Source organism: Siniperca chuatsi, linkage group LG1 (assembly GCF_020085105.1).
Source record: "Siniperca chuatsi isolate FFG_IHB_CAS linkage group LG1, ASM2008510v1, whole genome shotgun sequence".
NCBI lineage: Eukaryota > Metazoa > Chordata > Actinopteri > Centrarchiformes > Sinipercidae > Siniperca > Siniperca chuatsi.
Genome location: NC_058042.1, coordinates 31,122,454 through 31,147,206, shown reverse-complemented (window position 1 = coordinate 31,147,206; position 24,753 = coordinate 31,122,454). Strand labels below are relative to the sequence as shown.

Below are 24,753 nucleotides of genomic sequence, written 5' to 3'. Positions count from 1 at the left end.
CACTGAGCTCAGCTTCCCATGCTAACAGAGTGAGTTCACTGCATGTGTGTGTGTGTGTGCAACAGAGCATGTCTTGCGTTGTTGACCTCTGGGACAATACTGCACTGTGACATCAGGAAATGTCCTTAGAGAGCTGCCAGAGACAGAGAGAGGGATGGAGGGAACAAGCAGGGCAAAGGAAGAATAGGAATGATGGGAGGCAGGATTTGATGGGAGAAACGTGTTGGGAAGTCAGAGAACGGCAGAGGGGAACAAGAGAGGAGGGAAGAGAACGGTAGCGTTTGGGGTGAGTGATGAGGGTAGAGGAAGCACTGAAGAGTTGGATGAGTGAGAGAAATGAGGGGGACAGGGAGAGGGATGGCTGTAGGGAGGGAAATAGATGCACAATGTGGCTGAGGCTTAATTAAAGACAATAATGTTGTTTTTTGTAGCTCTCCACAACAGCAGGCCTCTCAGCCATGGCCTACTTACAGAGAAAAAAAAAGAGGATTGGAAAGAAAGAAAGAAAGAAAGAAAGAAAGAAAGAAAGAAAGAAAGAAAGAAAGAAAGAAAGAAAGAAAGAAAGAAAGAAAAGGGGGATTATGGAGTTGTAAACAGTTCTTATCAACAACAAACACAAACATCCATAAATTCTTTAAATACTTGACTAATGACTGAGTTCAATTCGATGACTATACTGTCATCAACAGTACTGCAAAGTAGCATCCAGCATTTTATACAGTCAAACCAGAGTGAAATGACTCATTATTCGCTTTTTAAGAATCCCTAATGCACAAATGCATTGTACAATAAAGGATAATTCCCATTTCTTACAACTTGCATCTTAGGTTTGTAGTTTTTGCCATCGATTAATCCTTTTTGAAATTTTGCAAGCAAAAATGCCAAACTTGCTTGGATGTTAGGATTTGATTCTTTTTGATTCTTTTCTTTCGTATATAAGATAAGATACGTCTTTATTGATCCCCAGAGGGGAAATTTGATTTGTTGCAGCAGCACAAGGACATAAATAAGTACAGACAAATAGACAACATAAAAAAATAAATAATAAGAGGTATATAAAATTAAAGTAAGAACAGAAGTAGAGCAAATTAAAGACAAATTATATGTGTATGAGAGTAAATATCTTTGGGTTTTGGACTGTTGGTTGACTAAAACAAGCTATGTAAATAGATCACCTTGGGCAGTGGGAAATTTTAACGGGCATTTTTCACTATTTTCTGACAATTTTATAGACAAAACGATAATTGATTAATTGAGGAAATAATCAGCAGATTAATCTATAATGAAAATAACAGCCCTACTTATTTTATTACTTTCGTTGCTTAGTCCAACTCCATCAAAGGTGCGTACGAACATCTCAAAAGCCTGCACACCCACCCATCACATCTTCTCTATTTAACAGGTGCAGTAATAGAAAACGAGACTTTGTGGTTTAACAAGCAGCCAGCCTAAGGCTTGGAGGTATGTACTGATCATCAAAACTTAGCTTAGCCCCTGTGACTGCATGCAGCACTCCGGAAAACTAGCTAACAAGATGAAATGTCGAAGTAACAATATAATTTCTGGGATTTGTAACTGTAATGTAATTACTGGATTTAAAATTGTAATCCCTTAATGTGCGTTTAGGCAGAAAGTGAAGTGAATTCTCGCCTTGCGTCATTTGCTTGAATTTGACCGCTGCACTATTTGTGTTTATTCGCCCCAAAAAGCCAACGTACCAACTGAACATTAGCCGTACACTAGCTAGCAATGTCTCAGTACACTTAGATTCTTAAAGATTCGTAAAGCCCTGGGATAGGGTATGCTTTGCATTCTGTCTGAACACAGTTAGACACCCATTACTAGGTGTGGGTGATATAGCCAAAATCTTCAGTCATGGTATATGTAATTTTATATCACGGTAACGGTATATATCACGACAGAGTAACTGTTTTGGTAATTCAATTAAGAAATGGTTTAAAATAACCATACCGTACTTCATCACATTTCATTATTTTCTTCTTTTATTTAGAACTTCCATACAAACAAAAACAAATCCTCCTGCTCTGTATTTACAATTTCACTCTCCTCCTCCATGTTTTCTTGTCACTCTCGTCTTCTGCGGCGGTTGGCAAACCAGCTTAGAGGTTCATTACCGCCACCAACTGTCGCTCTCACGTTATATGAGTCCTGCTGCTCAAATCACGTTACCTTGCGAGGCAGCATCCCTGATTTGCTACATAGCCTGTAGGGCTGGGTATCGGTACTCGATACCTTTAAGGTATCAACCGAAATAACCCAGTACCAAGTAGTATCGAAACATCTCCAGTCAAACGATACCTGCGTTCGATCCTTTTTGTAAGTAGATCTAGAAAAAAATGACTATTTGTATGGTTTTGCTTGCAGCCAATCACCTCAAGCGTTCTTCGATTTAATGCAAAGTGTGATTGGCCAACTACCGCAGCTACAGCTAGCAGCTAGCCGCTACATTGGCCCACTACCGCAGCTTCAGCTACAGCTAGCAGCTACAGCAGCTGCCACCAGGCTGCCCCGCCACACACACTGAGCATTTCTTCGCCTCGTTCGCTCCGGCCCAGTGTGTGGAGTGCTGGTGGAGTGTGCCAGAGTGTGGCGACCCGCCCTGCAGACACCTGGCCTGTCTGCTCTGCCTAGCCCAGAGACACTCCGGCAGCGAAGCATGCTCCGGAGGGGAAATCACTGCGACAGGAGCAGCAGGCAGGCTGGGCAAGAGGGACTGCGATAGCCAAAGAGATCGGTGTGTTTACCGGAGAAACTGCAGCTCACAATCTGCTGTCTCAGAATTACCGCTGGCTTTGTGTTTGTTTTTTGCGGTTGGTTTGTAAAACAGACACAACCAGAGCCTAATACAACCTCTATGCATGACTCAAACTGTTAACTCATAGACTTAACGTTTCCCATTACTCTGATAAACAAGGTTGGTCTGTTGTGCGGCCTCTCTGTATATAGGCTACACTTATCTTGCACATTAAAATCAAATTAAAGAACACTTTCCAAATGTATTTGTGTATAAATCATTTGGATGGGGAGGACTGGTGGCATTTTACGCAACTGAATGCTTCCATTCACACGATGGGTATCGAATTAAGTACTCTATTGGTATCGGTATCATTTTAAGGGTACTGGTTACTTTTAAACAATACCCAGCCTTAATAGCCTGCCCCGAATACATGACATGACATGAAGGGATAATGCCCCCGGTGGAAATGGTATTGCCAAAATCTTTACCGGTGGACATATTTCTCATATCGCACAACCCTACCCGTTACTGAATATAGTTGGGTAAGTAATGCTTACTGCCCAACAATGGCACTCACTTTCTGTTTTCTCAGATTCTCTGACTACCCCACTGGACATCGGAAAGAGACAAACTTGGTGAAAGGCAGACGATTCAGTTGTGATTTTAGGTCATAATGAATTCAGTGCTGTTAAGGTAAGGTCAGTAGCTGACTAATCCTCATGCTAACCCAGTTATGTATAGTACAAAACCCCAGTTTAACCACTTTGGTTGCATGGTCGACTGTTATCAGATCAAATGTATCTCCAGTTGACCATGAATGGCATGCTATCTGCGATATGCAATTAAGCCATCTTGCTCAGATTTCTCCTCTCCTCTTGGCAACAACATGGCTATTTTTTCTCTGTCATCGCTTCCCTCTCTTTCTCACACACTCACTCTCTCTTCTTGTTGCCTGGCAACCATGCTCGTAAATGTGATCCCACTTGTCTGCAATTGGCTAAAGGGACAGAAAATCCATGTCAGAGTCAGAGCGAGAAAAGTGGGAGACACGTAGGCATCACACACAGGAGGTATAAACTTACAAATATCACACAACTGAAATACAGTTTTTGGAGTATAAACCTTGTGCATGCTATTCTAGGGCCACTGCCCATTGCATGTCATTTGAACAGGCTGAACCATGCATGTGTGTATGTGCGTGTGGGTGGTCACAATTGCTTGGCATGCTCTGTGCAGTGCCTAGATGTGTACACACACATGCCTGTAAGCTAACATGCATGCATGTCAGAATTGCATGCGTAGGGGTGAGTGTGTGTATGTGTGTGTGTGTGTGTGAGTAGTGGTATTAACTAGCAGGTGGTCCTTGCAGGGGGGGTACCATGCTGCGAGCTGAATATGGGAAACCAGTCTTGCTGAGTTGCATGTGTGTGTGTGTGTGTGTAGCTGTATCAACTTAAGTGGCCTCACAGCTGAGTGTTACCTCTCTTCCTCCCACCCAGGGAGTCATCAGTGCAGCCAGCATGGAGTGCTCTGCCAGGCAGCCAGCTAGTTAATGAGGGAGTGTTGAATAGTTTTTTTTTATTATACTGAATGAAGACACACACACAAACACACACTCAGACAAGCTTTGAAGTAAAGGCAAAAAAGCAGCAACTTTAGTTTCTTTTATTGTGTTTAGATATTATTTTGTTTTGTACCTCCTTTGGTTTACCCTTTGTTTACCCCTTATTGTTTTACTTACCCCCTCTGCAACAATATGTCAAAGCACCTTCTCTGTTTCTCTTTTTCTTTCTCTCTCACACACACTTTACTCTTCAGGCACTTGGCTCAATAGCTAACTTAGTGGAGTAGCTCAACTAATTTGAAAAAAATTACAATTTACACTTAATTTACACTTACACTACATAATTATATATCCACATATTGAGTCAGCTGTAACACCTGAACACAACATGTTGCAAGTGACACTGAGTGAACACTAATTAGCATGTGAGCAGAGAATTCTAAACAGTTAGTTAAAAGTAATTGGTTGAAATAAGTGATGAATAAAAAGTCTAAATATTTAACTAAAAGTAATGGATAAACAGGTGAACTGGTTAGCTAAAAGTAATGGATAAATGGTTGAAACATCTAGCATCTGCTACAAGTAGTAACAGAATGCAAACTTGTCCAAACCCCACTAAACACTGACAGTTAAACTGTATGAAAACTGTATTGTAACAATGTCCACTTTATATAGTTAATAGTGTTTAACAACATACAGTACAAAATGAATGTGATAATAAATACCTTTGGAACACGACGGTGGTGTTGATGAAGGGTTACTTGAGTTAATCTGACAGGGCTGTGTGGTGCGGACGTTTGGAGCCACTAGCTGATGCTCGTATCCACAGCAACAGCACAGGCCTGCAGTTGAAGACTTCCTCCACAAGTGCCCCACAACAGTCCTCTGTGCGTTCTCTGTCCTTATTGCTTGCTCAATGCTCCCTCAAGCATGGACCTCTCTGTCTTTTCATACAGTCATCACTCCATTCCTCTGAGGTCTGGAACAATCCTCAACTGTTACACATTAACTATCATTTCTCCACACAGCGCCACTGTGCCTCAAATCTGAGGTTCTCTATTTACAGCAAATCAATGTGCTCTTCTTCTTTGTGTAAAGTTTTAAATGTGCTGTGTGTAGCTGGTTATAAACCGTAAAATTCTTACCTTGGTAAAATTACTGTAAACGCATGAGACCGCAGTCACAGGATCATTGGCAGCCTCTATGTCACACCAATGGTATTATTAGTGGTAGTGCTTCTCAAAATCAACACCACATTTCTCATAAACTTCATTGCTTCCTGCCCCCCAGCTCCCTTTCTTTGGCTTCACTGAAAAAGATAAACATGTTGGAAATGAGTTTTACAGCCTCTTTTCTCTCCTTTCCACCATCTGCAGTTAAGCTAAACCTTAGCCCTGTTTCTGCTCACTTCTTGTTTAGTTGAAAAACAATCCTTCTTGTTCTTTTTATGTACAGTTGAGGATCATTTTCCATCATCAAGTGTACAGGCTGTAATAGAAAAAGCATCACGACAGCGTGCCTGTTCAGCCAGAAAACTATAAAGCTATGGAACAATGCACGTGGCTGCATGTACTCTGGTTTGGCACTCTTTGATTTGGGCTTCCTTACACCCAAAGATGATGTTTTTACATCCCCAAAATGTTGCTTTTTTTAAAACTCTCTCAAGACTGCATTCACCTGAAAATGCAATTGCGAGCTTATAGATTCGATTGCACAATAAAGGTGTTGTCATTGAACTGTACTTAGATTAATTTAGTCAGATGACTGCATTCAGTGAATGCAGTCATCTGACTAACAGGTAGCATTACTGAGCCACAATCAATTATTCTAAATGCAGTCAGTAGAGATTTAGCAGTTTTCCTATTGTTTTGGCATTTGAGTTCGTGACCAGTGTCTTTTGAGCTTCAGGAGCACCTTAAGCTTCCTTGGATTTACCATACATGAAATGGACTGCGCACATAGCTTCTGCATTTCTTTTAAGTATTTAGAAGACAACCGGAAAATGCAAGTTGTTTTCACATGTAAAAAGCACTGTCAGATTTACTCGCCTCAGGGTGGCCATAGCCTTAGCTGCAACATTTTTATTCTCATTTCATCCTTAAAAATACAGTAGAAGTCAGTTGCTACTGTGTTAGAGATACACTACAGAGGTTAGAGGGGTGATCATGTCCTGATAAGCATTATTTGACAATGTATTTACTGTTATACCTGGAGAAGGGACAGAAACAGCTAAGAGTGAAGATTCTAACTTGTCCTAACACATTTTTTCATTTGAGAAACTTATAAGCAGTGAAGTAATGGTGAATATTAACTTAATTCGTTATTGTTGTTGTTTGAGTACCCTTTTAGACATGCTCTGGTCAATGTCCCTCAATTTCTTTTTTGCAAATGATTAATGCAACCAAAACTTTGTTAGAGAATGTACTCTCACACAGTATCTTTTCATTTTGTTACCAACTGCCATTTTACTACTTTACGAGTCTAAAGAATGAAGGGGGGGTTCAGTTCTGTGTCTATATTCTTGAGAGCATGCAAGCATGTGTGTGTGTGTGTGTGTGTGTGCATTAATAAGATTTATGATATTCATTATGAAACCTTGTATTCAGAAGCAGGCAGGCAGCCTGGCAATAAAACCACCAGACATTCTGTACCATCAGATCATCATCCTCATCATCTCACACACACAAACACACACAGTTGAGCTTTACTGCTGTTCCTTGTGCCAAGTGTGCATAGTGAGAGTCCATATTTAAAGCTGAAACCTGTAACTTTTGTTCAAATATTATATTTATCTGAGCAGCAGCTTATTACATTCTTGCTGACCACCACTAAAGTCATTTCAAACTTCAAATTGTCATGTGGTCCTTGCCATGAAAGATATGCTGGATGTCATTGCAATGGCACATTACATCAAGAGGAAGTGGGTGGTGACAGAAAGTGGCAGATATAATCAGCCAAAGAATGCACAGCAGATGGCTATGTGGCACAAATGAATAATTCTATAAAGATTTCCTTGTAAAACGAAAACTGTTTTACCAACTGTGGTTTCCTTGAACATATCTTTGCCTATGCAGGCCTGATCTAAGAAATGTCTTCAGGCATTTTCAACCACACAGTACGCAGTAGTCTGTGGTTCCTGTGCTGTTGTTGCATCAGTAACCATGTTGTGTCACGTTGTCATATCGAACAAAGCTCTGGGGTTGGTTAGAAAACTAAAGCCACCAAAACTACAAGATCCCACTCTGCTGTGACTGTTGTGTTCTCAAATGGTCAAACAAAGCTAAAAATGGCTCTGTTTTTCATTATGAATGCGCCTATTTCAGATGAATACAAATCATCTGAACAGAGAGACAAAACAGAGTCTGCACTCTAACTCTCCATCAAAAAGGCCAGTAAGGCCAATAAACCACGGCTGCTTAAAACTACCGAAGCAACAGCAGCCGAATTTGGACACGCTCTCTTTCATGCGGTTTCAGCTTTTTAGCAGACATTTCTCAAACTGTTTCCAGCCAAAAGGAAGGTGACAAGAAATCACGTATGTTTAAAAAGCTTAAAATGAAGCATATCATGTTTGTGTGTCTCTATTTTGAAATAATGCTGTATGTCTATGTCTGAGTCTGTGAATATGGGGACATGCCATGTGTGTCTGTGTGTCTCCTCACTAATACTACTGAAGCAAGGATAAAGAGGAGTTGTTAAACAGTGCCAAATGGACAGGTTATTAAACATGGGAAACACACCACACACACAGGGCCTCCAGCAACCCACATCAGGGAAGCAGGCGTGTTGTGTATACTGCCTATGCTGTCACACACACACACACACACACACACACACACACACAGCCAGTTTGCCCTGGGGAAAGTGAATTTTTGGGCTGTAAGAGGGGAGTGGAGAGCACATCTGAAAGTGCACTCAAATTCACCCCTCAACAGGGAATTCACAAACACTTGCACATTTCCTCCTGCTGGATTTCACCCACTTACTAAATCTCTCTGTCACACACACCATCACAAGAAAAACTGTTCCTCTCACCCTCTATGCTGCCTTCTTTAACTTTATCAGCTTGAGAGGAAATCTGAATATATCTGGTGCCTAAACATTAGGGACCCAGCAGAAAACAAGGCCTGGCCACGATCAGGCAGGACAAAACCACCAGTCGCACTTTTGTGGGGACTATTTCCCACTAGCGACCGTACACAGTACGTGATGCAGTATACAGCTTTGTTCAATATGTGTGCTACTACTTTAGTGTACAGAATTTTAAATAATCCTACAGTTTAACAAATTACTCTAATTAACACATTATCGTTGACTACAGGATTTTCTGTCCCTTATTCCCTACATTTCTCCTCTAAAAGCTGCTGGTGTTCATCCTAACTTAAAATAGTCTTTCATGCTTCCGGTCCATATTCTCATCTACCCCTGGGAAGATGGTTAAAAAGAAAAGAGAGACACACTGAGCACAGCTTACAGCAACCTCCATCCAAGTACCTTTTTTTGCAAAATATGATGTCTAAGAGTCTACAGCCATGCTAGGAGCTGAGGCTGTACTTAGGCACAGCAGTGCTTTGAGATAAATGCAGTAACTCACAGTAACAATGCTGTATACTGATGTTTAGCAGGTATAAAAATTAACTTTTTGACTTACTGGCCAAGGGGACTGGTAAATGAAAAATATTTTGCATATTTTTTACTGGCCAAAATTATAAATTGCCTTTTTGTGTCACACATACATTCGTTTCAGTACATTTCACTGAGATAATAAGGTATTATGCTGAATCATACCTACCAACACTCCCGTTTTTAATAATAATCGTCACCCAAGTTGCCAGATAGTCTATGAAACACAATCCACACACTACATACAATTTTAACCTATCTGCCACCACAACCTTGACAACCCACAACCCGATCCAAAGGGCGTGTGTGTGCAGCTGATCTCTGCACGGGCAGACGGGCCAGCATTAGGGCAGGACGGTGCTCCACCTATTTATTATTGCTAACTTGACCACGGAATGAAAATGTGTTGAAAACGTGACACTGCCACGGTCGACCGGCGTGTGTATTACACGCTTTGGCGTGATACCAGGTTGCAGCAGCAGACCGGCTGCAAGTGATATTTTAGCAGAGTATCTGATGTCCCGTACGGTAAGCGCTCAAGACGGTCAGTTTCGCGGCACTGTTTAGACGTGGTAGTGTGTGTGTGTGTGTGTGTGTGTCAAAGTCCGACACAGAGCAGAGAACAGAAGCAGCGCGCCCGTAAATGACACCAAAACGCGGTAGAGACTCTCAGCATAGTTATTAAATGACTATTTTGGTACAAACATTTACCCACCAGTGTGGTGGATAGCCTTCTGAGATTTACTCGCCAAACGGAAAATCTACCTGCAATTTGGTGCTTGGCGGGTGTTAATTTCAGACCCTGAACATCTTAGTTCAGTGTTTTAGCATGCTAACAGTTGCTAATTAGCACTAAGTGCAGCTGAGGCTGATGGGAATGTCTTCCGTTTCCAGGTATTTGGTCTTAAACCAAAGTATTGAGCAAATAAAATTGGACCTGATGGTGGTACAAAGATCACAAAAGGTATTACAATTAATCCTGAGGGGAACATGAATGTGTGTACCAAATTCCATGGCAATCATCTCATAGTTGTCAATATATTTCACTCAAAATCACAAATTTCAACTTCATGGTGGCGCTATAGGATAAGTCGGGGATCTCCAAAGGGAGTAGGGTTCATCATCTGGGGACCATGCATGTCTGTACCAAATTCATGGCAATCCAGTCAATATTTAATTCTGGACCAAAGTGATGGGCCAACCGACATTGCCATCTCTAGAGCCACGCCACTACCGTGGCTAAAACACCTGAAGGGTAACTTCCTTTAGGCTAGTTTACCAAATAAGGCACATATTTGAGTGGAATTGACTTTGTCAAATATGTAACAATACATAGACTTTGCATATTTAACCTGATTCAATATCATTAGTGTTTATGCAGTGCCTTTGGACTGTAAAATTCGGGCCACCATGACTTCAGAAATATTCCATATTATTCAGGGAGCCAGTTTTTTTCATTTTCACCCAGCTGAACACTTTGGTTCAAATAAAATTTGGTTGAGAGCCAGTGCAGGCTCAGAAATCGCAGTGTCGGTACAAGAGCAGAGCACAGGATCGTCAGTACCCTGTGGGCTTGATTCACACACATGCACACACGCTGTAATAAGTGCACATTGATATAGCGAATGGCAGGAAGACAGAGAGCATCATTATTGGTGCCGTCTTGTGCCTCCATCCATTTAACAAATCTATTAGAGACCATCACGCACTGAGAAAGAGCAGCAATTGTACAGCAATCTCACAAATGGACTCCAACAGGAATGACTCATCTGCACAGAAAGTCCAAAGAGCCTCTGATGCACAGTCTGCATCTCTGTGCCAACATCATTCATGTTATATTTTTGCCTCTCTTGTGTGGCTGTTGTAGCGGCATGTGTGTGAGCTGACAGAGCCTGGTGATTTCCTGTCTGGCCTGTAAAAGCAGCACGAGCCTCTTCCCGTATCCTCCTCTGTAAGATCCCACCTGGGGCCGCACACACACATCGCCATCACATGCACTGTCTGGCAGCTGCACCTAATAAGTCGGGAGGAGACATTCGCTGTATTACAGCCTCAGTCGTCTGTCTCGTTTCCCTCTCTTCGCTCAGTGCTGCCGTAGTATTCACATGGCCTTCAGTGGGCAGTGACTGTTTGTCTGACCTTCTCAGCTCTCAGCCCACACGCTATTACAACTAGTGCCGCGCTTTAAGCCTACATATAGAATATCAAGAGCGTCAAGCCAAAAACACAAAATACAATCCATTGACCATAGTTCTATAAAGTTCAGTGAGTTTTTTAGCTGACTGTTTGCGTAGGAAAAAACACCATGTTGAGCTTTGCATTCAAAATATCAAAACAATCTCAAACAATCCAGGATGCGCGCGTGGCAAGGGGGTAGAAAACACGTTGCCACAATGTCATGATAGCTTAATAATGGACATTTTCAGTATTTAGAAGTTAGGCAACATACTAAAAACCAGTCGACATATTGTTTAAAGGTTCATTATATGCAGCACATGTCTTGCATTTTCAACACTTTTTACCACATGCCTGTCTTACCCTATTAGCTCTGGCTAGCTAACATGGCACATGGAATTCCAGTGAGAAACAGCAGGTAGCAGCAGTTATAATGCTAACCAAGACCTGACACAAATTAAGAGCTCAAAACAGTTTTTTGCTGGCTTTCCCTTTAATGTGTCACTCATCTTGAGTTTTTGTAGAACTCACTGAACTTCACTGATTCTCTATTAGCATCTTAACCCTAAAATCAAATTGTTCCAAATAGTTAGAATCAGGTTCTCAATAAGTATTCTTGTTATTGTTACAGTAATAACCTGTGTTCCACTTGTTTACATGTTTCCACCCTGACAATAATACAACTCTGATGGATAGACGGATTTCAGGATTTTTATGCTTCACGCGTTGTCAAATAAGATATGCCAGACTGGCATGAAATATCAACAAAAAGCAGCTTCCGCCCAAAAATACTTAAGCCTCCAAAAACCCATGCTGTTTACAACCCACTAAATGCAAAACTGATCTTCCTATTGCATTGGGAAGTCTAACAAAAAATACCCTTCTACAGACATAAATTTTATTTATTTTGCCTCTGCAAACAGTGCAACTGCTTTGAAGTGTAGGACAAAGTGTACCTTTAGGCTGCTGGAAACACTTTCATCAGTCAAAGGAGAATTTAGCAGGCTGGTTGATCTCAACAACATGATAAGATTCTTAATAGTGCTGCCATGTGGACGGCGCTTCCGAAGTGCAAAACTACACAACCCAGCAAAGGGACACATACCAATGCACACAGCTTTTTTTCTGAGCTGGGAATCGGTTCTTTTTTTTTTTGAACATACTCACACACCAATACACAAACAGCTGTTACCCTACCTCTGGTGTTGGTAGCCATGTCTGCCACCTTCTGAAAGGCATCCAGGAAGGCCACAGCAGCCAGAACTGTGGTTCTAGATGAACAGAAAACTCATTACTTTAGATAAAATGGTATTATGCTTTAAGCTTTATTTAATGAGCACCTGCTTCAGCCTTTTTTTTAATTTGTGTTATGTTGTCAAAGAAACTTACCGAAGCTGGGAATGCAGCTTGGTGGCCTTGGCACTGAAGTCCTCCCACACAGGATAGGAGCACTGGCAACAGACAGATAACAATAACCATTAATATCAACACATATCACGTATTGATGAACAACATATCTGGCATACCCAAACCTCACTCACTCATTTAAATAAATTGGTGTGTGCGTGTGTGTGTGTGTGTGTGTGTGTGTGTGTGTGTGGGGGGGGACCAGTGCCTTGACACACACACTGGTCAAGGCACTGGTCAAGTCAAGGCTTTGAGGTAGTTGCTCTAAGCAGATGCATGATTCACAACGTAAATGTCTCTCGGCCCCACTGATCGGACGTTCACATCACTTCATTCCAAAAACTACTCCATAACGGAGAATTTGGGTACTTTGTTGTATTTAGACTGGATCCACAACCGTTTTAACTGCCTCCTTTTCTCCTCTCTGGTGTGTTGTCTCCCCTTCTACCGCTCTCACTCTGTGGCTCTGTTTATCTCTCGCACTCCCTTGATCTCAGTCAATTTTGAGTTACACTTCCAAAGCGATTTGCTGATCTGAAATACAAAAGTAGTTCTTGGCAAAGCAAAATCATTAAAAATATGAAACACATTAGCTTGGCAAACATGACAGTGTGGCATTAATAACAGCTGTGTTGGATATTAAGTACATTTACTTAACTGCACTGTACTTAAGTAGAATTTTGAGGTACTTGTACTTTATTTGAGTATGTCAAGTTTATGCTACTTTATACTTCAACTTAACTATATTTCAGAGGCAAATATTGTCCTTTTTACTCCAGTACATTGATCTGACAGCTGTAGTTATTAGTTATTTTGCTGATTTTGCAACTTACACAAATGTGATGTGGAAGCCCCCAGTGCAAATACAGTGCAAGCTGAGAATGAAGTAGGAGACACCTTGTGTCCAGCAGTTAAACTTTTAAAATGAACACTATTTGTATATTCATAGATTCTGGACTTTCCAACGAGGGAGAAGAAGTAATTAGGTGTAATTTTAGGAATTTTTAATGAGCTCATTGAACCTTTTTGTGGAAAAACCACATCAGACACAAACTATTATTCCAAGCAGACTTTCTTCATGTGTCTTACAACATATCTGTAGGGGATCTTTAAGCAAAAATGTCATTCTCAAACATTTTCTGTTTCCACCTTTTTAATTGAGAGGATTTGTTGCTTTTCTCTGTTTTATTTCACTATAAATTGAATAGCTTTGAGTTTTGGACTGTTGGTCAGACTAAACAAGCAATTTCATAGCGCCACCCTGGGCTCTGGAAAAGTGCGATTCTTCACGTGTTTCTGACATGTGTATAGATCAATTGATTCATTGAAAAATTAATGACAGATTAATCAGAAACAGAAAAATTGCTCTATCCCATCCAGCTGCAACATTTATATGCTGCTTACACATTAAGGCATCAGTAATAAGAAAACAATATTAAAATATATAACAATAAAACAGTATAGGGAGACTATTTTGAATAATGCCTAGTTTTAATTTTGATACTTGAGGTACATTTTGCTGATAATATTTTAATACATTTACTTACATAAAATTTTGAATTGTACTGAATAACTATTGATTATTAATGTAATTTGTATTATTATTCAATACTGAGCCACTGAATCATTTATTATAATAATCAGTCATTTAGATGACGAATTATTTTTCATTTATACTCTTTTTTTCAAATTTAGACAGCTTACTACAGGCATTTCTGCAGATCACACTCTTTGTTCTCCTCCTGCACCTCTGTATGTTTATAATGTATCTCTTTACCTTTTTCAACTTCTGTCAGCGACCCAGTTCCCTATTCTCTTTCCACAAAAGTGCACACCCCATCCCACTGTCTGCTCCATAGGTACCCCGCATCTCCCCCTTTTTTCACCCTCTCTCCACCTCTTTCTTCATCCCCCAAAACAACAACCACCCCTCTTCTCCTCCCTATGCAGCCATATAATCCATCTACCAAAACACACACAGACACACATGCACACATATATATACAGAACACTTGACAGCCACTGGCATCAGGCACCATCAAAGGGTTTGACTAGAGCAGCCAGGATTGCTAACGCAACTCAAAGCTGAAGCTGTGTCTCTGATGGATGCTGCGCCCCCATCCTCCCACCCCTCGTTTAGACTGTCTGACTGCTCGATCACACAAACCCAGCCTCAGCACATATTACATTGTCCTTGATCCAGGTTAACCTATAACCTTGTTAAATGCTTGCAAATTGTGTGCGTGTGCGTGGGTGGTTGCATTCCAAATATCCTTACAGGAACAGAAAGTTGCAAAAAATCTGCCAATATGAAAATAGAAACTTAAGGAAACACAGGGAATAATTCAAAAATTAAAGCAAAGGAGGACAGTAGGGAGGAAATGTGTGTATCGGTGTGTGTGTGTGTGTGTGTGCTGGGGGTGGGGCATCCTGTCGTGATGTCAGACTGGCACAGACAGTAAAGGCTGTATACTCTCTGATCTGGCCTGTTTGATGTGGCTTAATTTGGTCTGAAATCGCAGTCCTATTTCCCCTTGGTACCAAAAGCTACCCCCTCCACCATCCACCATCCACTACACACATACACACACACAACCACCCACCCACACACACACACACACACCCACCCACACACACACACTCACCCTGTTCCCTCCCATTGCAGGCTGTTTGAAGTGCCCTACGGAGCTTAAGTAGTGTGGATGGGAGACGCGAAGTGATGCCCTCCTCCTTGCACACACACACACACACACACACACACACTCACACATACACACATGAGCGGCCCTGCATTTCATTAGCATATCCCATGCATTTCAGTCCAGTAAAAGAGCCTGGTGGCAAGTGACCAAGTGATGATTGAGTGTGCATGTGTGTGTGATTGCTTCCTGTTCTTTAACATGCACGTCTCCCCCCTCCCTCCACACTGTGTTCGTATACCGCTGTGCTGTAAGGAGCCAAGACATGGAGGTCTACCTGAATTTGAACTTTGACCAAACCAAGTTAACATTCACCTGCTAAACTCACTTCAGTGCGAGGGAGTAGAGAAGATGCAGCAGTACTGTGAACATGTACCATGTTAAAAACATACAATGTTAAAAGTAGTAGTGTAACGTTTGTAGTAATATTACGTTTTCGTGTGTCATTTCTAGTGTGGATGTTAGCAGTACAAATTAATCAAGATCCCATAAAGAGCTGTTACTCTTAAAAGTTAATCAGTAAAATATTTGATGGCCACATCTATTGCACACTATAGAGAGCTGGCGTGGCAACAGAAGTTTCTGGTTCTGTTCCAGAAGTAAGGAAACCTCGTTCAAAGTCAAAGTGACATTTGTAACTGTGCGAATTACAAAAAATCCAGCAGTACAACATAACCTTGCTCTACAGTATGTTGGCTCACTCCTTTTGTAAAGACAGAAAAGGTCCATTTAAAAAAAATCAATGTAATGTTTGTGTGAAAATGTGCCTTTGTCTGTATTTGTGTTCTGGTCAGATTTGACGGAGCGCTCACCAGAAACTCCAATTCTTTCTGTTATTTTCCGTCAGTGTTTGTCCTTTTGTCGGCACAACACAAATATAATTATTATACATTTGGTACTTTCTCTTTCAACATTCCTTTGATTAGATAAAACTTTAAAGATCTGTGTGGTGAAACTGGGGAAATCATCTTACTGAGACAGAAGGCTGTGTGTCCAATGTTAAAGATGTGCTGGGTGAATTCTTCTGAAGTCAGTAGGCATTTAAGGAGGTTACAAAGCTCTCAGCCTGCAAGCTCCATGCTCTATAAATGTGTGTGAATGAGAAAGAGCTTAAAGACCGCGACCATAACTACTGCGCTCACATGATTGTAGGACTTGGAATATCACAGTGGCCGAGGGGCAAATACATCAGTGTGTGAGAGACACCAAGCTGGAGACAGTGAGTGTGTGAAAAAGCTGTTGGATTGTATACTATTACATCACCACTTCCTGTGTCACTGAAAAACTCAGCAGGGCATGCATGATTACCTCTTACACACACGCACACACATACATATACACACACACACACACACACTACCCTTCATCCTAGTGTAAACATATTATGACTAAAAATGTATCCTAGCTTTCTTCCCTCCCTGTTTTTACATATCACTTTAAAGACTATGGTGCGCGTGCCATTGGGGCTGGGTCCTTGCTGCAGTGGACCGGGTTCGATTCCGGCCCTGGCCCTTTGCTGCTCTCTCTCTCTCCCCTGCCTTTCCCGTCTCTCTCCAGCTATCACTGTCATAATAAAGCAAAAATGCCAGAAAAAATAATAAATAAGACTACAGTGGATACAGATTCTAAGCACTCAGTGTATTGTATCAAAGAGTGTGCACGATTGTGCAATCACAATGTTTTTGTCTTCCATTTATGGAATAAAATGAGGGAAATTTCCAGCTTTGTACAAGTCACCCTGATACTTAACCTTTCTGTCTTCCTTTATACCCTCCCTTCCTTCCTCCTTCCTTTATCGCTGCCTCTGACAGGATAAAGCCGCGCTGAATGTGGCGAGCTGTTTCCCATTCATTTTCACTGAAAAACGGCAAATGGCTTGTAAGTAGTAAAACAGGCAGTTCAAATCAGAGAGCTTGGCATCACTCGGGTTCAAACTTTCTCTTTTTTATGTGTGTATAAATACAAAGTAGGTATGTAAACTGTGCTTTACCCTCCACTTGATCCCTGTTTTAAATCTAACAGTGTACAGGGACCCTTCCGTCTTCCTCCGTCCCTCCAATAATAATCCCTCATCAATGATAAAGAGCAATATATTGACTATTTCTCCCTTTTCCCCTTACACGCTTTCTTTCAGTAATCCTCCATTTCATCTCGTCCTGACTCTGGACTATGGGGTGCTGTCAACAGTCCTCTGGCCTAGTTCTCAGAGCACCACCAGTCCACCCAGTCTGCCCAGAATTCTATTGAGAGCTCCACTCCACCACTCACTACAGTGGATGAGAAGCTTACTGTCTCCTCTCGTTCTTTTGTTCCCTTTGTTTCCCCCACAGCAAGACAGAAAAACAGAGGAAATCCAGCAAGAGAGACAGAGGGAGAGAGAGAACGGGTGGAGGCAGGCAGAGAGGGATGTAAGGATTAGCCCGATTTTTTGTTGTATAATCGAGCCAATTCACACGTTAAAAGAGAAATGCAAGAACCAAACAAAAGGGGCTAATTTCACAGAGCTTCATATGCATAATCGACTGGCTGGTTTTCAAAAAGAGGATCAAACTCATTTTTATCAAGGTTGGGGATAGATTTAACCCACAAAGAAAAATGCTACATATTATCTGCCTCCACTACTCCCAGAGAGAATGGTTCTGTTTTTTTGTCAGCACCATTTCATATTATTTATATTTTTATTAAATATAACAGTAGGCTTACTAGGCTTCAGGTAAAACGAGCTGTGGTGCTACATCACAGAGCAAAGATCACATATTTAATGAGCAGGCTGATTGTTTAAACTGTCATCTAATAACTACATGGTAACGAGATGAGATGTGTCAGGATTTGTCAGATTCAGCTGGGCAGGTCATTGATTGATCACAACATATGTTCACTTTGCTGTAATTATTTAAAGTAGAGGGCAAAAGTAGCATAAAATTAAAGCGTTATTGAAACCTTTTAGGAAGGAGGTTGGGTTGGACTCTGTCTCCTACCAACAGTCAACATTGGTTTCTTCTGACCACGACCACAATCTTTCCCTAACCTCAGCCAAGCAGTTTCACTTTCATACATTTAACCAAACCTTAACCACAGAGGAGGTAGATAAAAAATGCTCATAAGAATCATTTTTGTAATGCTCGTATGCTATTTTGTGGTTTCGGTTGCCGTACAAAAAGTTGAACATGGGAGAAATTGTGACTTGAATTTATTTGATATCAGCTTAAAATTTTTTGAGTATATCTGTATTTAACTTGTTTAAAAAGAAGCATTATGCAAGTAAATTCAAGTCAAGTCTATTTTATTTATATAGCTCAATATTAAAAATCACAATTTGCCTCAGGGGGCTTTACAATCTGTACAGCGTACAACACCCTCTATCCTTAGACCCTCGATTCGGAGGGTACGAAGATACAGTAGTATGAATATAAGTGGAGTCATGATTTCCCCCATCGTGCTGAGTAAAACACTTCTCCCAGCACATCGGCTGGCACTTTGTTTCAAAGGGAAAAGAATCAGCATGCAGATGAGGAGACGGAGGCTGCCTCGCTGCATAATTGATGAAGTGCAGCAGCTAATTCCAATCTAAACACAGTGATGAGGGGAAAGAGGAAACCATCTGTGTGTTGTTGTGTCTCTGCGCTGCAAAGCCGGAGATCATAGACGCCCTATCAGTGAAACATCTGCCCAATGGGATGTCTGCACCATGTTTTGGGTAAAACAGTACTCATGAATGTCATGTAATATGCCAGACAGGGGTAGCCATGAATGTACACACATAATCAGCTGCTACATCTCATGCTACTGTATCACAGCGGGAATAAAAGACGAGAGATGAGGAGGAAAGAACAATGGCATTAGTTTCAGACGCAGCTACAACCATTAGGTTTTTTTGGATCTAAGGATCCGTAACAGTTTATGTTCGTCTGGCTTAAACCAAAGTCTGAAAGAATTATTTTCTTCCCACTCTGCTTATTATGACTGATATACCACCCAAAGAAAAAGTGACTGGAACCTGGCCCATCCAAAGTGAACTGTGATAGTGGCTGCAGCTTAGAAAAGTAGTTTATGAGAAAGAGCAGCAAAGACCAGCGATTTAGAATTGCACTTCCATTAAGTTGGGGACTTCGCAAAAGACAAATCAAAGAGAAAAAAAAAGAAAACAACATTGGTCAAAATCAAAGCAGTAGAGGCCCGAGATATCCTCACTTTGGTCCCCTACTATGCCAGTAGCCAAGTTCCAAAAACAGTTTGTAACACAGGATTTCTGTTAAAATGTTCAAGTCTCCACATCCAAGCCGAGATAACCATAATGACAGACTTTAGAAAGCTCCTCCAGAGCAGACAGATGTCATCATACAACCGTTTTCACAGCCTAAGTAGTGCTAGGTAGTAGTGTAGGTATGTTGTTCACAAGCAGCCATAAATCATCCAGGCTCTTATAGGTATAAAGATGTCACTTAGCTAGATGTCACTTGTTTCTTTCCTCTCTTTTGCTGGGCTGAAAGTCATTATTATCTGCACTGTGAAGGTGTGTCCGTCAGACCACTTAGTGTAAGTGACAGCAACCGTTACTGTAACCCTCAGCACTGACAGAGACATGTATGCAGAGATCAGGAGGAGAGGAACTTGACTTTGATGGCTAAGCCTGATGAAACCCAAACAGATTAGACTGAATGTGTCCTTAAATCTTAACACTGTGTGCAAATTTGGTTGAAATTAAAAACATATGAGGAACTACAATGTTATCTGAGCCTAATTTAATAGGCTAGTGGTTGCTGTTGACCTCCGGAATTAGTCTGTGTTGTAGACTAAAATATTAGTTCCATATGGAAGAATTCAATAAATAAAAGGAAGGTGGTGAGGTTTGGCAAATTTCGTTAAAGCATTGTGACCAAGATACCCACTGAGTGGGATATTTTGGAGTTGAAAAATATACTTGTCAGGGCTCTCTGGTGGGCAAACTATGTAAAAACAGCACACTTTTCTAAATGACCTCAAACATATATTGGGCATTTCTGTACTTAAAGTTGAAGTAGGCAATATTATTTCATTATAATTTCAGTTGAAATACCATTTTGACCATTGCATGTCACTAACAATATTTAATTGAAGGGTTCCTTTAAGTGTGTGTCTGTGGGCACCCGCCTGAATCAAACAACCAATCAGGCTTAGCTAGCATGTAAACTAAAGGTGTGCTACGTTACAATAGCAGGCTACAAAACAAGCCAAAAGAAGGAAAACCTTGGAGGAGAAGAGAGAGAGAGAGAAAAATAAATAAATAATAAATAAAAACAGAGATCAGACGAGGGTCAACGTCGGAGAGAGCGGATGCGTAATGTTTGTTGCAAGGTAATTAGTGTCCGTGGCTAGCCTGCTGTTAGCTTCGCTGATACAGTCTTTGGCAAGGAGCCGAAGAGCAATGCGGAGGTTGCCTTATTCATTCTTGACAAGTGCTAACGGTAGCACTACAACAAGTCATCTGTGCAATACTGATATCTAACCAAGCCAACTAAATTAAGCTAACTTAGCAAAATAAGATAGCAAACGTTTCCGTGGCTAGCCTGTTGTTAGCCTCGGCTCTCTGTTTTTAAGTTAGTGCTTTATTTTCCTCTCTCTTCTCCTCTTTCTTTCTAAAATGAAGATGTGATATATAGAGCATGAAGAGAACTTTCTGTTCATTCAGTAGTTTCTTTTTGAAATGAACAAGAGAATATTGATTTGCCACATTCATTGTTATTCTTCGTCTCCGTCTCTCTGGCCTGTTCATAATGATCAGTGTGTTTTACAGTGAACAGCTGAGTGTGATGAGAAGGCTTTGACAGGCCTGACAAAGGGCTCAGTGAGAGAGGCAGTCGTGGCTGGCTCCCAGCAGCCTCCACGCCTCCCATGACCAGTCCTCCCCATTCATCTCTACCGGCCCTAACGAGCCCCAGGGCCCTAACAACCTCAGAGATTTTAACGAGCTCTAACGAGGGAGATCCTCCTTTACGCGTCCTATGCCTCGGCTGGCACGTTGGCACCGTTTACTTATGAATTGAACTGAATGTTTTTACGTGGCTGTTTTTGCAGTGAAAAAGGTGAAAGGTCAAAATCATCTGAATCATTTAAAAACAAAGCCATGTCAGTGAGGGTAATTTCCCTTAAGCTGCAAGACACACAAAACCTGCTCTCAATTCGCTTCTTCTTCTGTGACTTTAAAAATAAGCTTCTCTACAAACTAGATTGCTTCTTCACCTTGTCCTTAATCCAACTTTCACCTTCAAAAAGACTTTGCTTGAGATACAAGGATGTTTAGGGAATATCAGAGATGAAATATCCTAAGGGCCCGAAGCAGCAGCATTTATAGTACCGAAATGTCTGAAATTGACTGAAATCAATTAATTTCAATGGATGTTGCCACATGTGTCAACTACTATTGTGTAATTACTAAGGGGGAGAAGTAAATCTGTGCAGAGTTTTTGCATGAAGTTCAATTTTGGTTTAATTTGACCCCCAAATTTTCACATTTGAGCATTGCAAACTGTCTTAGAGCTGACCTTTGAGGGAACAGAGAGAGGCTGAGAGTCAAAAAAGGAGAAAGCTATCATATAAGCTGTGACACACCTCCCTGCTTTACCAGAGTAACCTTAAAAACTGCTCTACAAAAGAGGCATGGTTTGATCGGTCGAGGGTAGGCAACCAATACTTATAATACTAATATATCTTGATCTTGTCTAAACTAACAATAGTTCGGTTAGTGACCACGCTAACTGGCTTGCTAACTGCTAGTATACTAGGCCAACTGGCTGGCGGGCTTCTTGTGGCTACTTCTAGTATGTTATCGGCTAGCTAGCATGTTACTGGTTAGGTCGCCAGCCACAGTACCTTGCAAACTAGCCATGCAAGAAGTCACCACATTACCAAGCTTACGCAGCCACTCTTTTCGCAAGAATACGCGTATAAATTTCACTGTGCCACTTTTTGGTGACATGACATGCTGGATGTTGTGGAAGGATTTTATACACAGCAGACATTCAATAAAAATCATGTGTGTGTTAATAAGGACACTGCCTTAAAAGATTGCAGAAATACAGCAATCTTCCAACTGCACATCCGTGCACATTGTGCATGCTGGCTCACTGTCACACTTTCATGGCTTACTGGGACGCTTAAATAGAATAGAGCCATCGTTAATGTTATTAGTTATACCTGTGCTTTTCCTAATATGACTAGTCAAAATGTCTGCTGTGAAAAAGGCCTATTCTGAAACATTGGAAACAAAATAATAATATCTTTTTTTCACTTGTTGCAAGAAGCAATTGATGTTGAGAGTGAATTCAACTAAATGGCTGCTAAATTTGCATGTCCATGAGCCACGAGGATGAGAGAGCTATCTCTGTCTTTTTCCTCCTTCGTTCCATTGACACGCATCTCGGCCTCTGTTTTAAACAACAGCGCTGTAGTGGGAAGTCCCCTGGACCACACAGACATAAACACACCACAGAATGGACTGATGATACGCTTCCACAGAGCTTCAGTTCTGCAGCATGGCCCAGAGTCATAGGACATAATTGCCACAGGCTTTTAAAGGGCTGGACAACAATGGCCAGCTTAGTTTCAGTTCTCCTGGTTTGTTGATGTTGTTGTTTTTCCAGTTTACTACTTTAATGAGGGGGCAGACAAGCATCAGACACTGTTTCCACTGAACTCCATCAATTTCCTTCCCCAGTACTGATGGGACTTGTTCCCAAGTTGTAGAAAAACATGCAAATTCAACATTCTAAAAGTCAATTGATAAATGAAGGCTTTCAATGCATTATTCAGCGAGTCTCGTTTTCTACATGTTGTTTTGTTTACTTGTACGTAAATGTAAATTAGTTCATTTTTTCAACAGTCTAATTGCAAACTCCAGACAAATGTGACAACAAGAACAATAATGTGCCTTTATGATAGAGTGAAAAGCATTTGACAACTCACCTGGAGTTTTTCAAACTCTGCTTAAGGACTCTGAGGGCATCCAGCCAAGGACTTTCTCTGTTGAGACTAAATGTGACCTTTATGGCGTGAATGCCAGGTGCTACTGTATAGTAAATCTATACAAATACGTGCCACTCGTCACCTGGATATTATTATCCCTATGAGGCATGGTTGTAGCTTCAAGAGAGGAAAACAAATGAGAACTTCAGATGGCAATGCAATGTAGAGATAAACTGATTAGCTGATTAATCGATTGGCAGAAGATTAATTGGCAATCATTTTGATAATCAATTAATTGTTTAAGTCAGATTTACAAACATTCTCTGGCCAGCTTCCCAAATATGGGAAGAAAATATAGAATATTTTCTGGTTTTCTTAACTTGTAATGGGACAGGACATTGTAATGGGTATTTTCACTGAGATTTTGTAGACCAAATTATCAGTTGATTAATTGATTATATAATCAGATTAATCGAAATAATCATGAGTTGCAGCCCTAATGCACTGACAATGACAACCTGTCTTCACGGACAATGACAGCTGTAGGGACACTAACCCACGTGCGGGTTAGTTGAGGTTGCTCTGTGTTATATGGCAGGCTACACACACCGCAGTGTGAAGCTTGGTCCTGGCCAGAGAATATAAGCAAAGCAGATGTGGCTGGCCAACACAAGTCGCAGTCTCTTTCTGGTTTCCACCATAACTGAGCTGAGGACTTTACTCTGAGGAGGCACGTCTGCACCAATGAATGGCTGATATGTGTTCATGGAATTATTGAAATACTTATTTAGTTATTTAGCAGTCCTTGCTATGAATCAATCGGTGAACATTAATAACAGTAATTCTGCTGGATTGCAGTACCAAAAAAGATCAGTTTGGATCTTTTTGGTTTGGGGAAGCCCTCTCTGTCTTCTGTTTTCCGACAGTGTAGACACTAATCATACAAATACTCTATAAACTATCTGTAGTGCCAGCTGTAATTTAACATATCATCAGTGTGACTAAATACAACTTGGGTTTCAGCTTCCAATCTGATACTGTGTGTATATATCTATGGCTGTATATGTGTATTTATAAGTGGGATCTATTTTGGAAATAAGTGGTTAGGCTATATAACTGCAATATAACAGATTTGCCTCCAGCAGTGTAGTACATAAATTATAGCCCGGCCGATACGGGATTTTTGAGGCCGATACTGATATTTGGAAGTTGAAAATCTGATAATGATATCGGCCGATGGTAATTTCTTAAAACATAAACAGATCTTGATGTGGGACATTCTATGATTATGGTATTTAATGTAATATGTAATGGTGACACTGTTTCCACATTTCTGTACTGCAGTTTATTTTTACTTGTTGCCAGACATGCACACAGATGCCAAACTATCTACAATAAGCTAATATCAGCTGATATATTGGCCTGGCCAATTTACTGGTCTAGCTCTAATATAAAATGCTACTAACTTTACTTTTATATCTTTATATCTAAATATACGTATACAGTATATGGGTATCTAGATAAGTGCTTATTTATATGTGCTTACATGTATATATATATATATATATGTTTTTCTCTTTTTCTTT

At 40.8% G+C, this 24,753-nt stretch overlaps 1 protein-coding gene across 5 annotated transcripts in view; it reads right to left on the bottom strand.

Moving 5' to 3' along the window:
• Positions 1 to 24,753, bottom strand: part of mtss1lb (MTSS I-BAR domain containing 2b) — an 83,979-nt gene that overhangs the window by 47,654 nt on the left and 11,572 nt on the right. For all 5 annotated transcript variants that reach the window (XM_044184500.1, XM_044184470.1, XM_044184576.1 and 2 more), the window contains exons 2-3: positions 12,510 to 12,571; positions 12,318 to 12,391 (exon numbers count right to left, since the gene is read on the bottom strand). In XM_044184500.1, coding sequence (XP_044040435.1) covers positions 12,318 to 12,391; positions 12,510 to 12,571 — 136 coding nt within the window. The remainder of the gene's footprint in view (positions 1 to 12,317; positions 12,392 to 12,509; positions 12,572 to 24,753) is intronic.